We start from the raw sequence: 17,939 nt of genomic DNA, 5'->3' as shown, positions 1-17,939 counted from the left end.
TGACATTTATGCAATTGACTAGTATCCCCAGTTTGATGCTGATAAGCATGAATATGGGAACTGGCCCTCAGTCGTCTAGGTGTTTTTATCAGTATTACTGTAACAGTGCTGCTTTTTTCATCAGGTGAAGAAGCATCTTATGACCTCAGGGCTAAAAATTTTCATACTCTCAAAATACCACCCAAAACTATTCAGCAAAGGGCAAAACCATGGACATACCCTCAACAGGAGTTATTTCTCCAGTCCGTGATGGAATCACCTATATGATGAAGGTGACACGGTGAACTTCTGGGTTGATGGGTGGGTGGGGAAAGGAGGATTTAGTGATTACACTGATGTTAGGCATATCACTTTCAATTGCAAAGCTTCCTTAATGCCAGCACTTTAAAATGCTTTTGTAACATCAGAAATCCTGTCAGACCATTTTAAAGCCTAATTAAAAAGAACAAACAAGAATGTTGAATCTCCAGAAGGGGTTTCAAAAGAAGACAGACCAGGACTTTGATCTGTTGAAACATTTCCACAGGCAAAAAGCAACAGATGCCAAGAGGGGAGGGGGAATACTCAAGGTTTTCAGTGGTGAGTGTGCATTGCACCCGGGGCTGGTTGAACAGGTCAACTGAATAGTGCTGAATTCTGTAGATGAACACCAACAGAGACATCTCAGTAATCAGTAACCGAGACAGAATGGAAGATCTGCAAATCTAATGGTCAGTGCTCCATTGACAGTGCAGAAAAGTCGGAATTGACTTTTAGAAACCTCATGGCAGAATGAAGTTAACCCCAGAGGTGATTTATGGCACTTTGACTTGGGTAAAACAGTCAACAGTAAATCAGTAATGTCAAAACCAAGAAACGAGCCAAGTACTCAATACTACAATTAATTTAACAGCTTTCTCTCCCGCTAACAAGAAACCATCTCTCATCAAACTATTAAATTAACCAACTGTGCGTACACAAATTGATGGTTTCAACACATAAAGGGCTAATCTGCACTACTGGATGAAACAGATTATCTGGATCCATTTCAATCCTGATTTCTGACCCAGATTTGGAATTGCTTGCTGGCTCTGATGGATGGCCTATATTGAGAGATAGATGGAGGTATATAACCCTGCTTATTTTGTTGGATATCTCTGGAGGATTTAATACCAACTAACCATGGTATTCTCCCACACAGGGTCTCTGAGTTGAGGGATCAAGGGCATCATTTTTCAGTGGCTCTGCTAGAGGGCCAGTTCCAGAGGAGGTACTGTGCTACTGTATTTCAGCCCAGTAGCATCTATGTTATGGGGTCCCACATGGATCGATTTTGTTTCTTATGTTCAACACTTACATAAAGTTAATGAAGGATATTATAAGAGGATATGTAATTGGATGGCATCAATATGCCAATGACACTCAGTTCTACCTATATTTCCCAGCTATCTCAGGCAAAGCAGAAGTGCTGATCCAGTGCCTGGGAAAAGTGAAGGATTGGATGAGGGTTAATAAATTTAAAATTAATCCTGACAAAACAGGTGCTGTTTCTGGATTGTTCATCTGCACAGGAAGGAACCTGCCTTTTCCTTAAAATATCAGGTGTGCAGTCTGTGGGTGCTATTTGGTTAATCTTTACCGCCTGCACATATTGGGTGATATGCCCAACAGTAAATCCACCGTTTTCATATATCTATAGATATATTTTTTAAAAAATTATAGGCTGTTTTTTAAAATAGTGTTGCTATCTCAAGCCCTTGGAATGAGTGTGTGTTAAAAACAAATATAAATAAGTACGCTTTAGTCTTACTTTACTGTTGTGTAGCATAAAACAATCTTCAGAAAAGAAGAGAATGCTTAAGAACATAAGATGAGTCTGCTGAATCAAGTCAATGGCCCCTATAGACAAGCATCTTGTTCTCACAGTGGCCTATGGAAAGCCTGCAAGCTGGACTTGGGAGCAACAGCATTCTGCCCACCCACAGTCCCCACAACTGGTATTCAGAGGCATAGTGCCTTTGACAGTGGAGGAAGAACATAGTCCAGATTCCCAGACACAATGAACAAATGCTCTGCCTGACCTGCTAACATAGAAACTGTAAAGAAAAGAAGTGTTTTAACTTGCAGAAGTGGGTGAAAGTTTGCTACTGACCAGCTCAGTAACTGAAATATAACTTAATCATACACTGCACAAGAATTATTAATTTTTGCATTATTGTGTTTTGCAATTCCCATGAATGTAGTACATTGTGCAACTGGCAAAATTAATCTCTCTGCCTTGAAGACTCCAGAGCATTACTTCTCACGATTATAGAAAGAGACAGAAGAAAGCCTGACTCTGACTCCAGTGCTTGAATAAAAGAACACTGTCACACAGGCACAAGCAAGTTCACATGACCACTGTACAGGATGCCGGTTGGGTTTTCCTTCTTTTCTTTGAGCACAAGCCACAATTTCCACCCCACTGTTTGATCCACTTTGGAAAGGTTTGCAAGAGCAGCATGCAAAATAGCAATTTTTGTGACTAACAAACAGCTCCAGTGCACAGAACGCATCTAACCCCTGCCCCCCTGCTGTAGTAAGTAGGGATTTAATTTTTTCTCACAAAAGGAGGCGGAACAGCTAAGGAACATGGAAAAACAGATACAGAGGCTCCATACTGCAACAGAAACTTTTTTGATTCCCTGGGCAGTGACTAATTTGTTTCTTTTACTTACATTTAGTAAACAAAGAAAAAAAAAGTTTGAACTGTCATCCTTGCCTAATATGGTATTTGCAACTGACATCCATCGTTACAAATGAATGTTAAGAAAAGGGGGGAAATCAATGGGAAAATTAGAAGCTGGAAAATTTTCTGCCCACATTACTGCTGGAAACCCTAACTCTTGGACTGACATGCTGATTTTAGTACTAGATAAGTGATTTTACAAAATGTGAACATAAAATCTGTTCTCTTGCTGCTTTATGTCCAAGACATATGCTTCCTACATACAAGATGGGGGGAATGGGACACTTGGGAATCTACTTTATATTCTCTAGTCTATGACATGTTGTGTTTCTTCCTTACCACAAGCATCTTCATAGTCTGAGATTGTTGTAGGCAGGTATTCAAGCAAGTGAATGTACGTTTTTGGCCAAATGAAATTAAGTTGCTCCAGATCTGATTTAAACCCACAAATATTATGTCTCTTTATCACTCACCTCCCTGCATCACAGGAAGTACAGTCTGTCCCAGGTAATTATAATTGGTGGGTATTTCCATTTCAAAAATAGCTCATAAAAGCTCTGTGTAGCTGACTATTTGAAACAGAAGACTCCTGAAGACAGAGAAACTTTCATCATGTATAAATTACATCTAAACAAATGAAAAGCTTCAAAGTATTGTGGGAGAAATGAGAATGGGAGGGGAAAAGAAGCCTCTTCATTGGGATGTAATTGCCTTTCGGAGGAAATCAAGGTGTTTGGGGATAGAAGTATATCTGTAATATAATCTAAGCAAACAGATGAAAGATTTTGTGCTATTTTCTAGTAATTATTTTTCCAAGCATAGGGTTAAGTGGATTTTGAGAGCTTCCAGAGTACACTGCATTTCCTTGAGGATTACCAACAAGGGTAGTCCAGCCTTTTAAGTCTAGGATAACATTTTCAAAATGACAGCATCAGAAGGTTCCAGTGTGCACTGGCACTACAAATTCCCTACATTCTTCAACTTTCAGTCAAGCTATGATCCAGAGTGTCTTGTCAAGGTAGATAAAGAATTTAGGAAGTGAGACTTAAATTGTAGTTAAGGAAAGGAATATCAACCATCTTTTTTAGAGCATCGTAGAGGAACCCATGGCACTCTTAACTGCTGTTGGTCTCCAATTCCATAATTCCTAACCATTTACTATGCTGGCTGGAGCTATGGGAGTTCAATGATGTCTGGATGGGAACAGGTTCCTCGTTCCTATTTTATACGCAACAACCATTCTCAGGGGAAATGTGAATATGCCCCACGCTAAATCCATTTATCTTCTATTATCTGCATCTGAGGGCACACTCATGACTTACCGTACATGGAGCATTTGCAGTGTTTATGCTAGTGCATAGTGACATGAAGATGCAGAAGTGAAGATGCATGTTCACACAGTGAACTCACTCCAACTAAAACACATAGTGAGCACACACCCAGAAACCATGGCCACTTGGGTTCATCAGTGCATATAAATGTGCAATCCAATGGCCCCTGAGAGGGCACTGTAGGGGCCATGGAGTAGACTAGATCTACCCCCCCCCCATTGTCAGAGCTCACCTCTTTGATACCACCAACTTCTCTAAATCCCTGGCTCAACCAACATTGCAGCTTCTGCACTGGAAAAGCCAAGTAGTGTTATAACAGTGGAAGGGATAGGATTCAAAGGATCCTAAGCCTTCCTGGTGCCCAGAAAGAATCAATTTAGACATGCGTCTGAGTGCATCTATAGCTGTCTTTCCCTTCCCTCCTATAGTTCCCAATAGGAGGGGAAGGTGTATAAAGGAGGAACAATTTTGTGTTCCACTGTTTGTTTCTTCTCTGTGTACATAAATCTTCACAACTGACCCCAAAACAACATGATTCAATATAACTGAACTGTTCTAGCAAAACCAGATTGTATGAAAGCATTTCCTCATCTCTTCAGAGTTGAGCTGGTGCTCTATAGCAGGTTCTGTTGGGAAGTGCCAGAAGTCCTGTTGTCCAGATACAGAAACATTCCACATGTGTAGGGTGTGTGAGAATTAACCCTGATAACCTCGGCCTTGATCTCTGTGCATTTTGCCATCTTTTCTGTACATAGTTTATGACAGTTCTTTGGTCTGCACCATTCACCAGCTTCTATCACACCACAGCCATCTCAGTTGTTCAGAGGAAAGATAACAATTGAAACAACTGTGAGGTGGGATTTATATTGCCTTAATTTACTGCACTGGCCCTCCGTAGCCTATACCCCTGATTCTACTTAGACAACAGTCCAGTTAAAGAATCTTAGTTAACTGGGGATGCGAGGGACTGAACACTGGACCTTGTGCATGCAAAGCATGCTCTGGGTGCTCCTGTTTATTTATAAAGGTAAAGGTAAAGGTACTCCTGCCCGTATGGGCCAGTCTTGACAGACTCTGGGGTTGTGCGCCCATCTCACTTAAGAGGCCAGGGGCCAGCGCTGTCCGGAGACACTTCCGGGTCACGTGGCCAGCGTGACATCGCTGCTCTGGCGAGCCAGAGCCGCACACGGAAACGCCGTTTACCTTCCCGCTGGTAAGCGGTCCCTATTTATCTACTTGCACCCGGAGGTGCTTTCGAACTGCTAGGTTGGCAGGCGCTGGGACCGAGCAGCGGGAGCGCACCCCGCCGCAGGGATTCGAACCGCCGACCTTTCGATCGGCAAGTCCTAGGCGCTGAGGCTTTAACCCACAGCGCCACCTGCGTCCCATTTGTTTATTTATAGTTAGGTTTAAATTTGGCCTTATGCTTTGGTTTCTTTTTGGTCTTTTGATTTACCGAGAAGCTAGAAGGTTGGCCTTTCTTAACACATAACATAATGCAATGCTTATTTCACAAAAGTAAGAACATACCCGTGTAGTCTTCATAACATTCACAAGTATAGCCTCCTTCTCGGCTTCGGCAAAGGCCATTGTTTCCACAAGGGTTAGAGTAGCACAAGTCAATCTCCGTTTCACAGTAGTCACCTGTAAACCCAGGGGGACACCGACACCTCAGCCCATTGATGGGGTGTATGGGTCGGAACAGGACAGTGTTTGAGCTGATAAATGGAGCAGAGCTGTCAAATTTAAGTACGGACACACACTTCATGTAGTTTTCACAAGGCTCCCGCAGACAAATGTTGTCATCAAAAGGCAATACCCGCTGGGTAGATATCAATGTTAGGAGTGTCCTGTTGAGGTATATCTGCTCCTGAAGGTCCTCCGAGGGAAAGAACTTGTTCCGAATGCCACCAGGAAGCAAAGCAGAAAAGGTCACATTCAGAATATTGGAGCTGACATCTGTGTCGTTTTGAATATTGAAAACAAAAATGCCCTCTTTGGTTGTCGACAGCACAGTAGCCACACCTTCCACAAAGAGAGCAAGCAGTGGTGAGAGAAACTTCTCTTGAGACATGTTTTCCAGTCGTACTGTGATACTGTTGGTCAGCATGTCATCAGTAATGATCGTCACCCGTAAGGTGCAAAGCGCGGTAACACTGTGAATGCCATCTATGGAGGAAAGAGAGAAGAATCAGAGGTGTTTCCAGAAACATTCCCAAGTGCTTACACACGCAGGCACCATCAAATATGGGGTGCTGATTCATATCATTCATAAGAGCAGTAAAGAGTATGCCACCCAACATCTCAAATGGCCAGTGGTAATTCAGTGCTGTAAAGACTCTACAAATGGCAGCAGCCAAGAGGACCTGGCCCACTGATAACTGTGAGGTCAAAATGAGCCCTGACAGCATGGAAATGGGTAGGATCAATGAAGTTATTTAGAATGGAACTTTCTGCATTTCAGATCAGTAGATGGCAGCTTACAATACACACTATGAAGTTCTCGCTTTCTACACAACACCCACATTATCCACTCAAGCAGCAGGCTCAAATTCAAGGAGCTAAAACCAAAAGTAGACTTCCGTCAGGAGAGATTCCAAGAGCTCCATAAGCAAAAATACAAGCAAACTCTCATTCTACCAACCAAGAAAGCTTCACCAGTTCCACCACAATCCTCATATATCCGGATCTAAAGTACAAATGTAGCTAGTCTCAAAATCTAGGAAATAAATAAAACAATAACATTAAACCTTTTGATTTTGGAGGTCAGTCTTATTCCCTTTCCCTTTGCCAGAAAATTATGAACCAGGAACTTTTCCAGGGCTCCAAATGTAGTGGGATCTGATAAAGCATACGCAGTTACCACATCCTATGTACAAATAAATAAACTAAATATTTGTGTATGCGTGCTTGTGTATATAAACATATGCTTCTTAAGTTTATTACAACATTGAAATTGCAAATCTAGCATTTTATCCATTTAATAATTTTATGCAACAATGCATTTTTGAAAATAAACATTTTCCATAGAATAAAATCATATTTTAAAGAGTTTAAAGAAAAGAAACTGGGAAAAAACCATGAAAAAATATGGTGGTCGAAAATTTTTCTACCCTACATGACAGCAGTTAATTTTCTGAGATTTACTTGTGCAAGCTATATGGCCAAGATAGTTAAATAAAGCAGAAAACTGAAATACATCAAGTAAAGAGGAATTTCATCTCTAATGCCCATAGAAAATTGTTTTGGTTTGTTCTCCATCTGTTATCTCTAATCTATCTGCAGCAAAAACCTAAGGATGACTTGTTTCATCTTAAGTCCCAATGTTTTTAATTGACTTGTTGCTAAGTATTACTTTAATAGTCTATTATTTATATTATTGCATTTTCTGTGAATGTTCTTAACCATCTTGAGTGCTGTTTTATAGGGGATTGGTAGGAAATAAGTTATCCCCATTAATAAATAAAATAAATGTGCTCCTCATCATAATAAACTCTTTGCTCACTTATCTAATACCTTTACAATTTTGAATTAGAGAAGCAGTAGGTGAAGGCCATTACTGAAAATGGTAGTGAAAGTTTCACAGATTAATCAACAGAAAAAACAATCTCATGTGTTTCTAGTGCGTATCTCAGAAGTACTCACAGAGTTCAACGCAATGAGGACTGCAGCCTGAGAGATCAACTCTAATCTGTTAACTGTGTATTGTTCATATAAAAATATAGTAACCATATTAAAATTACCTACAAACCTGAGTAAAACGATCCATCTACTTGCCTTTAATGCTATGGTGCACTTTATCTATGCCAGTTTTGTTGCAAATTTTTAAAAAACTTTTTAAGCTGAACCATTTAAATTAGGAAGGACTATGGATCTGAATAAATACATTAACCACACCAGCATTAAACATTTTCAGTCACTAGTGATCAGCCTAGACAGAGGTTCCTAAAACAGGCTTGTCAGGTTAACCAGTAGTGTCTTTTGCATCTTTTAACATCAATCATTCTGAAACCTGATTATCAAGCAGATGCATAGCTAGAATACTTAAAAGTATTCAGTAGCAGCGGTATATTGCAATGAGCAGGGGCATCAAAGACTTGGTGCCCTTCATCAAGTTGCCTGCATGCTTTCACTCATAGTTTGAACACCCACAACCCCAACTTTATTTAAAAGGTAGATGTCTCATTGCAATTAGCATTGTCTTTATCTTGATGTGAAGAGATTGGTGAGCATTTGGATAAGTCTTAAGGGGGAAAGGAGAAAAGCCAAGTCTCTTCTGAAGAGCTCATTAGTGGAAGCAACTTCCTACCCCTGCACCCCACCATATTCTCCTCCTATATTGGTCAACGAAACTGTACTCATAACGTAACATATTTGCTATTTAACCCATAGTGTGCTTCAACCAAAGTAAAAATTGCACCGCTGTAACTAATTCTGCAAATGGGGCTGGCTTTAACTGTGAGAAACCTTGGTTAGACTAAATATGCCCCCCCCAAAGGCGGTTGCCAAAAATTCCAAAGGCAGAATCTGGACATGAGAATAGATCAACAGATGATGCCTATAAATGTAACCATTTCTAAGTCCCATTGATTTCAGTAATAAGGAGTTAGGGATGTGCTTGAACCACAAAGAAATAAGGAGTAAATAATTCCCCGTCTATCTCTGACTTGCCTTTCAAGCAAGGGAACCAATGCACCATCTTTAAAACTCTGAAACAGGAAAATGACTGCTAATAATATAGGTAACCCAGAACCACTAGGAAAAAACTATGGATTTTCTTGCTGAATTCCATGGCATGTGAATTGCACTTAAAAGGTACAGTTCAGATATCATTTAAGAAAACAGCAAAACTCTTGTTGCTTTTAACAATAAATGTAGATTCAGTGCATGGGCAGAGTGTGGATTTCAGCACAATAGAAATATAGGATGCAACTTATTACAGTAAATGAACACAAACAACACTAACTAATCATTCAGGCTTACTTTGCAATAACTGCCATCTAGATATAAGCCTCAAGTTGGTTTCTGGTTCCCGGTTCCTATGCAACAGGGGGTTTGCGTGTTTTGCCTCCTGGCAGCACAATGTATTATTATAGTTCCTCTCTCATAACTACAGTGAAGAAAAGGTACTGAACAAAGAGCTTTTTTCCCCCTTAAGAAAAGCACAATGATGTATATCACATGGTATGTATACCAAGAAGACAAAATATCATTACTGTGTGAGAAACCACTGGAGTCCAGGAACTGTCATAATCAATATCAACTGTCACAATATACAAGACGGCTTCCCCAGAATTCCCAGCATCTATTCTGACACAGTTAATAAATCACCATAAAAGGCACAGCGTCAAGACACCATACAGCTTTGTCCTCCAAAAAGTGAGCACAAAAGGAAATTGGACATGAATGCAAGCAGCTATGGTGATGCTGAAATACAAACTATAAAGCAATTTAAAATAACTTTGTTCAATCCTACAACACAAGGATAGTGGAGTATTGAAAAGAAACCATATTTAAACATAAATAAAAGACTTTTATTTAAAATTGTTAGCGCAGTAAGCACAACCATGTTTTTGTCAGACGACTGGCCTCTGACTAATTGCTATAGGCCACAGCATGCGATAAAATCAGTTTGTTAGAAATTGTTCACTTAAAAAATAGGAGGGACTTGTCCCTAGCGCTTATGAAAGAACAATACGCCTTATTCTGAGGGCCTCCGCTAGAATGAAAATGCAATGAGCTAATAATACAACCCAACTCCAACACTTGTTGCAGCAACAAACTTGCTGAGAAGGGGGTCATCAACCTCTGCCCCAGCATGAGGCATGATGTTATAAAGGCTCTGCTGTGATGTTATGACTGCACCACAAAAAACTGAACACTGACACAAATGCTGATGATTAAAGACTGTGCATTAAGGTTTAAGCAACTTGTTTAAACTGGGGGATATTAACTATAACTGTACATTGAATCTCAACTAAGGAAAAGTGAAAGGCTGAAATTTTTAATGTTTAACGCTGCAGTCATATTAAACACCTGCAAGTAAGTTCCACTGAATTCCATACAACATGCTTCTGAGTAGACTTGCATACTTATGTGCATTTAACATGCACGTTCAGCTTTATGTGCCTGACAAAAAAAAACTAAAAAGGGGACAGAAAGGGGATGAGTGTCCAGGAAAAGACTTTGGCAATCCCACCCACTATTGAACCCAATAGGTTTTGATTATACACAATTTTGGCTTTAGACACAATCTTGGGAATGTAACCCCAACGTGAAATGAGAGTCGCCTGTACAAAATCCCAGTCAGTCACTTTGTACAACAAAGGCAGCTGACCAGATAAAAACTCATACAACTTTGGAAGTGAAATATAGATAGTCTTCCACCTCGGGAGGCACATTTACTGTCGTACTCCAAGTATGACAATGACAGCAATCTTATTCCCATTTTTCCAGGACTAAGCCAAATTGAATTCACTAGGATTTACTTCTGAGTAGACATAGTTAGGATTGCAGTCTCTAAGTCTGGATTCAATTCAACAAAATCTTTCTGAATCCTTGGATGAAAATAATATAAACAACTGAGGAAATATTATTAAAGAAAAGTTGAAAAAGTCATTCCAACGTTCTGTTCCGTTTATGTAATTTGCAGGGAGACTGTTTTATTTTAACACACAAGCACTCACCATGAATCTTTCACTGATATCTTTTTAAAAGATGAGTCATATTTATCTTTGGTGATTATGGCTGGAGATCTGGAAATGCTTCATAAAAGGGAGGCAAATGTTTTGGGTTTCTTAAAGCTCCCACTTACAAGATATCACCTTTGTGGATGTCTGAATAGAGTGACTAAATTAAGAATATGACTTCAGTAAGGAAAGGAAAACTGGAAAAGGAACTGCATTTCCTTTGCTGTAAAGGGCAAAAGCCAATTCCTTTGCCACAGGCAGGAAATGCCAGCTAAATGCAGAACCACTGTCCCTAGAATTGGAAATAATTTTTTTTAAAAAAAAATGCATTTTCCTATTCACTCAAATAGGATAATCTGCAGACAAATAGGGAGATTGTGATCTATGGACAATCCGGTCAGCCAGGAGATTCAGGTTTGAGTCTGGTACCTAGGGAATTGAGTCTGTTCCCTAGGGAATTTGCAACATTTTAAAAAGACCTGCTTGAATTAACTTCCAATTTATCAAACATATACCGCATTTTGCAAGTGTTTCGATGAGGAACATGTGGTTCTCCAGCTGTCACTGGGACTGCAACTACCAACAGCCCTGAACACTTATTGGCTGGGGATTACAGGAGTCCAACAACGTCTAGAGGGCCACAGGGTCTATTCCTGCTCGAAAGTCTAGTTTGCGCAGATCTGGTAATTTAGAGAACCCATAGGAACAAATCACACATACCCCAAGCCTTTCTAGATACTGTGCCTTGAGCTCTTGTACTCCTTCCACGCTCTATCTCACGCGGATGCTGTAATTTTCTCTTTTACTTTCTGTTTTCACAGACTAGTTTCCAGCTACATCCACATTGGGAAGACTGACTTGCACAATGCAATGTTTGCCAATTAGAAAACTTCTTCCAACTGTTGTTTCCAATTTTATTTAAGAAGCAAACTGTGGTTTACGTACAGCATAGTTTGCCCAATTAAGACACTCTCTGGTTTGTGCAAACCAATCAGTCTCCCGCACCATAGAATCCACACCACAGTCCCCTGTGCGGGAGACTGATTGGTAGAAGTTGTAAACTATCTTTCTGGAAAGCTTTCTCTCTTGCTCCTTATCTTCTCATTGAGGATCAGTTTCTCATGAATTTCAGGATTTGACACATTTTCCAAACCATTTGAGAACTTCTGCTTTAAGCAGTCATTTTCCATATACAGTGGTGCCTCGGGTTATGTACCATCCTCCTTACGAACGCTTTGGGTTACAAGCTCTTCTAACCCGGAAGTAGAAGCTCCTGGTTGCAAACTTTGCCCAGGGATGTGAGCAGAAGTCGCGTGAAAGCACGTCTCGTGTTAAGAACAGTTTCGGGTTACAAATGGACCTCCGGAGCAGATTAAGTTCATAACCAGAGGTACCACTGTAAATAGTTTTAGCTAAGACAGTGCAAGGAGAGCAAAGTGCCTACGTAAAAAGCCAACTCTTGAAGGCAATGTCCTGCTTATGAGCAGGAAGAATCTCCCCCCTCAATATAAAACATATACATTAACACTCAGAAAGTATCACATGTCGTTAATTTTGTGCAAAAATATAGCATTTATGTGTAATCTTTAATAGGGCATCCCTACACAAAACACAAAAATCACTTCCACCACATAACAACTGATTTTGGAGTCAACTGATTTTGGAGTCAGCATGAGTCACATGATTACCGTAGCCTAAATATATGGGATGCATAGGTCTATACTCTAGTAAGAGCAAACATTTGTTGCTAATTCATGTGCAACTGAATTTGTGCTCACCTTCTCTCCCCTGCACACTCAAACCAAATACACACACAAAAATGAATACAGTTTGCACCAATAACACATATTAACAAATGCAATGTGGTAAAATGAAATCCTGACATTTGTCAAACCCTTTGCTCACTTTCTCTTGTTACAAACTAATTCACGCAACATAACAAAAGGCTGCATAATGGCTACCATTCTAGTACAAATGACCCTGGGGTCGCAACAACTCTGTTTTATCAATGCAGAACTGCATTCTTTGCAACCCCAGCTACCCCTAAAGTATGTGCTGATAAGGACAGAAGCATCCTATCAATGGGACCATATCTCAACAGTTTTCACACACACACCCGCCCAATTCCTTTTCTTATGCTCAAATACAAGTAGCTTGCAAGCAGCTGCATTCCAGGCCTCTCTTTGCTTATGTGCTATTGCAGCTGCTGTGGCATGACAACAGTCCCTTAGCATTACGGCCTTTAACCACTGTAAGTCTTGGTTTACAGCCTTTAACTCCTGCTGACCTGCCACAAAGCAGCCGCTTCACTCAGTCAAATGGGTTTTCTCATTGGTGTGTTAAACAAGGTGCAGGTTTTAAAACCTCTTCTCATTGTCAGAGCCCTTGCCTCTGTTTCATCCGCTGACCTTTGATCTGCAATTACTTCTGAGATGCCTGAGGTCTTATGCTCCAGACCTGCCTACTGAGCACATGGTGTCAGGAAAAGGGGGGCATGAAATCATCACTCAAGACGGCAAGCAGGAGTTTCTTCCTGATAAGCTCTGAATACCTTTCTCTTTCTCAAAGGTGCATTCATAACTAGTAACATCAAGCAAATACCCTGTGTCATATTGTAAGACTGGTTTGCAAACCCCAGATCACTATGCCTCTCAGCTATAGGCAACGGTGTATCGGGAAGTTTTTAAAGTCTAATGTTTTACAATTTTTTACGTACTGCAAGCTGCTCAGAGTGGGTGGGGTATAAATAATAAAATTGTCATCATCATCATCATCATCATCATCATCATCACTTCATCCAGCTACTCACTTAGCAATTGGTTATGGAATGTGGGAACCATTCCAATGAAAAGTATTGTAGCTGATGTTGCCCAGTGTGAAAGCTCTTTCCATGGCTCATTCTCTCACACAAGCGTGCGCTTGATGGAACAATGCACGTGTGAATCAACTTATCACATTAATATCTCACCTTTCCACTCAGGAGCTCAAGGCAGCCTATGCAAGTCTCTTAGGGAGTCTCTCATTGAGCCACTGAACTACAGAGCTTCAGCAAGATTGCTGCATCGTGTGCCTTCAGACCCCTCCCTGGATAGATGAGATTTCAACTCTCTGCCTGGAGGCACGATGCATGATTTATTTCTGTTAGGGATTGAGGGAACAGAGCAGGCATAGGCAAACTCAGCCCTCCAGATGTTTTGGGTCTACAACTCCCATGATCCCTAGCTAACAGGACCAGTGGCTAGGGATGATGGGAATTGTAGTCCCAAAACATCTGGAGGGCCGAGTTTGCCTATGCCTGGAGTAGAGCATGTGTGGGGAACATTTGGCCTTCCAGGTGCTAAGCTACAACTCCCATCAGCCCCAGCAAACATGACCAATGCTCGGGGGGGGGGGAGTGGGGGGGAGCTGTAGTTCAGCATCATGTAGCAGAATGTTAGAGAGTGCTAACTGCATGTAAAGAACTAGGCAACTCCTTCTTACGTTCTGCTTCACAAAGCTATCTTTCAATTTACAGTGTTTATTTCTGTGTAGCTTGTCAGTTACGGTTATGACATTTTCTTTTAACAGGGTGAGGCTGAAACAGCTGTAATATTCATAATGGACTTGACAATAAATTACCTTGAATTATTCCAAACAAATAAGAACAGAGAGTTAATGTTCACATAATAATGATGTCTGAATGAATCATCTTATTTGGAAGTGGGTTTTAAGTGGGTTTGAGGGTGTTTTTGCGAAGGGGGGGGACAGAATGCTAACAGTTTGAAATTATTCTTCTAACATTACAGACGCAGGAGCAAAGAATAAGTCAGGCAAATTAAATAGACACAGAGCAAGTGAGGTGTTCAGATGTGATAAACTGATTTTACCCTGCACCAAGTTTCACAATCAGCTTTTAGTACTCAAAGAAGGAGAAACTGTCACTATAAGGAAAGACAATACTTCTCACAGGAAAATCCTAAGTGAACCATGGTCCTCATCACTGAGACTGCACTCTCTCTCACACACACACACACCATATACAGTGCAGAGAGTCAGGGAAGAGTCATGAGTTGATGGGCCAAGGAATGTAGATGACGACTGGATGAGCACCTGATGCACACCACTTCCTGCAGAAAAATCCTCAGAATGCTACACCTTTAAAGCCTGCAGCAGTGTATCTATAACCACAAACCGTATTTCCCCCAGCTACTTGCTGCTTGCTCATTTTACTCAAAACAAAAGACTAGTATGGCTACTTAGCACAGAGGCAGTGGAGGATATTAAAGTGCAGATTAGTTCACCTTGACTTGAATGTTGAATAGAAGAAGGAAGATCATGAATAGGTCTATTTGTGCAAAAAGGAATTATTTCCACCACTGAAGTTTGCAAGAAGAAAACAAAACTCTTATTTTCATTCCCCCCCCCTAAAAATGTTTAAGGGAGTAGATTAAAAGAAAAGCTCCAAACACCTAGGGCAGGATGATATCCCCTCAGTACTACAACCCCACAAGTTCTGATGAGTGATCTGATCAGAAGGCTCCAACTTTGCCTTCATTGTACAGAATGACTGCCTATTCTGTACCTCTGAGTCTTTTTAATTTCGCTTTGAAATCCAAATCCCTCTAATGCATGGGGCTCTCACAGAACAAGCAAGAACAACGTGCATTTCTAAAAAGCTATCCACTTCTTACAGTTACAAAAATGGCTCCTCTACTTTCCAGTTTCCTAGAAGCATCTGCTGGAGTCTTTTGTTCTCTCTAGTTGAAAGTTTAATCTGTACAAATTCACCTCAGCCTCTGCCCATAGCCAGCATCCACCTGATTTCTTACTTACAACCTGTTCAGGGGTTGTTCTACTTGTCAGCTCTACTTGCCACTAACTCTGGCTTTCATTTACCGTTGGTCTCCGTGCCTTCTGCCCAACCAGTCTTTGTAGACATCAGCCACCACAGGCATTCACTGAACACTGAGATATCAGGCTGAAATTTGGTACACAAGCTCAGGAGGCAATTCTGCATTTCAAGTTTGAAAACACTTGCCATCTTCACACCTGAGGAAAGTGCAGTACATAATGCAAAACAGTATCTCCCTTGAAGGCTGAGACACTGGCATCAAACTAGCTGTGCACATTCAGAACGATGTGCTGTGTTTACAGTGCAAAGCCCAGCTTGACCTCTTCCACATTCTTGAAGTGTCCAGGGGGGAAAAGAAAGATGTACAAAACAAAACAGCATTTTCCTTGAACACTGTATCAGAAAGAAAGTTGTTTTGTTGTTATTGTTGGCATATTGGATGTAGCTAAGCGGGGGGGGGGGGGCAGCTGCCTTCCCAGTCAATCAAAATCAATATAAATCAATACAAATCTGAGGTTCTGCCACCCCTAACAAAAGCCTGCCCCCCTAACAAAAATCCTGGCTACTCCCATGGTTGGCATCTGTTTTTCTCGAGACAGAATGGGGTGTGTCTCTGGGGTGAAGTCAAACTGCTGCGTTAGCAACACCGAAATGACCTCACCGGGGCAGAAGCCTGGGCAATATGTATAGCTTAATTGGTTATTTGATTTTTTTATCAGTCTTTTGATCGTCACAATTTAATATTTTGGAAACCTCTAGAGATAGATCATGCGAGCAGTTTCAGTAGATATGTATATAAATAGTGTTGAAACCAGGCCTAGTGCACTTTTCTCCCTAGCCATGGTATATGCTACAAATCTGTTACCTAGAAAAGCAAGCTGAAAAGGAAGAGACAAAAGCAAAGATCTAGCCATGGATGTCCATCATGATTGACGAAACTAATTGTTCCCTACTTGAGAACAGTTGCAGTCTGGAGAGGACTAAGTTCACTACAAACACATCACAGATAAGCAGCAAAAACCAAACAATCAAACAGACTCTGAAACATTAAGACAAAGAGCACACTCATGCCACAAGTTATTAAAATCAAGAAGATTTTAATTAAGAAAATATGGAATACTGAATTGCATTTCAGAAATTTAATCATACATTTCCCCAACACTGTACATTCCCTTACTCCAGATGGTAAAAAAATAGATCAGATCTTAAGTGTAAATTCCATGTAAGCTCTTGTATTCAATGGGCATATACATATACACGTATAGAGCAAAGATCAGAATGCAACCCATTAATGTTTACAAGCCTGGATGTATGAGATATTAAAGAGTGGAAAGATCACTTCTTAATACTCCATTACTCTAATTTCTCTTCTTAAAGCCTTTGCATGAGTAATCAGAGGTGCTCAAGCAAACCCCATACAGTACCTTTAATTAAAATGTCTGTTTCTGAAAAGCTCTATCTCACACTAATCTCTCTGTGTTTAGCTGCTAGCTTTTCAAAACAGGGCACAACAACAGATGTGTGCTATGAGAAGAAAAGCCAGATAGCAGCAGCTTAGCTCAGCAGCCCACTTGCCTTTGCTAAAGTTTTTTTTTTCTTTTAAGAGGTTCCACTGCCAAGCCATGCACAGCTGATCAGTGGCATTCATTGGCTCTCTCTCTCACACACATCCCCATTGTACCTGCTGGTAGACTGAGAGCTTGGTGAAAAGTCTCAGACTGGAAGACATGCAAACCAGCCCTCAGCAATGTGGACTGATACTTTCTCCTTGATTCAGTAATAGTTGAACAATGATCACAAAGCCTGCCCTGTTTGTGTGTGCCAGAACTCAGCTTTAAACTAGCAGAGCGCATCCAATCAAGTAGTTGCTCCATTTTTGAACTGGTCTTTGACTGTAATAATAAATTGTTGTTGTTGTTGTTGTTGTTGTTGTTGTTGTTGTTGTTGTTGTTATAGTTGCTCCATTTTATTTTGCTTAATGTCACCTGTTTTTTAATAGTTGGTATTTTATCACATCTCTGAAATATATTTTGAAATACAGAAGAAATTAAGTTTGTAACTAGAGGTACTATTGTATTCTGAAAGGATGCATCCACAACTGCATGAACCCCAACCTCCATTCTCCACCATGTGCTCAAACAGTGTTAGAAAATAGCATAACAACATTGTCAACATTCCTTGACAACATTTATTTTTAAAACTTCTCTCTTATCTTCCAGGATGAAATTGCCCAAGACAACTGCCAAAATTACTTAGAACATCCATTCAAAATATAACAATAAATCTACAATAAAAGCTACAGAAATAAAACCAGAAGAAGAGATAGAAGATAAAAGCAGAACCATCCAAAAATCAAAACAGCAATAAAAGAACCCAGCAAA

General features: G+C 40.4%; 1 protein-coding gene across 3 annotated transcripts in view; it reads right to left on the bottom strand.

Moving 5' to 3' along the window:
• The window catches only part of CELSR1 (cadherin EGF LAG seven-pass G-type receptor 1), a 156,456-nt gene that overhangs the window by 87,339 nt on the left and 51,178 nt on the right, over window positions 1-17,939 (bottom strand). For all 3 annotated transcript variants that reach the window (XM_079993997.1, XM_079993998.1, XM_079993999.1), the window contains exon 2: window positions 5,569-6,207. In XM_079993997.1, coding sequence (XP_079850123.1) covers window positions 5,569-6,207 — 639 coding nt within the window. The remainder of the gene's footprint in view (window positions 1-5,568; window positions 6,208-17,939) is intronic.

Source organism: Podarcis cretensis (assembly GCF_951804945.1).
Source record: "Podarcis cretensis genome assembly, chromosome: 10".
NCBI lineage: Eukaryota > Metazoa > Chordata > Lepidosauria > Squamata > Lacertidae > Podarcis > Podarcis cretensis.
This window is presented reverse-complemented; position numbering and strand designations above follow the sequence as displayed.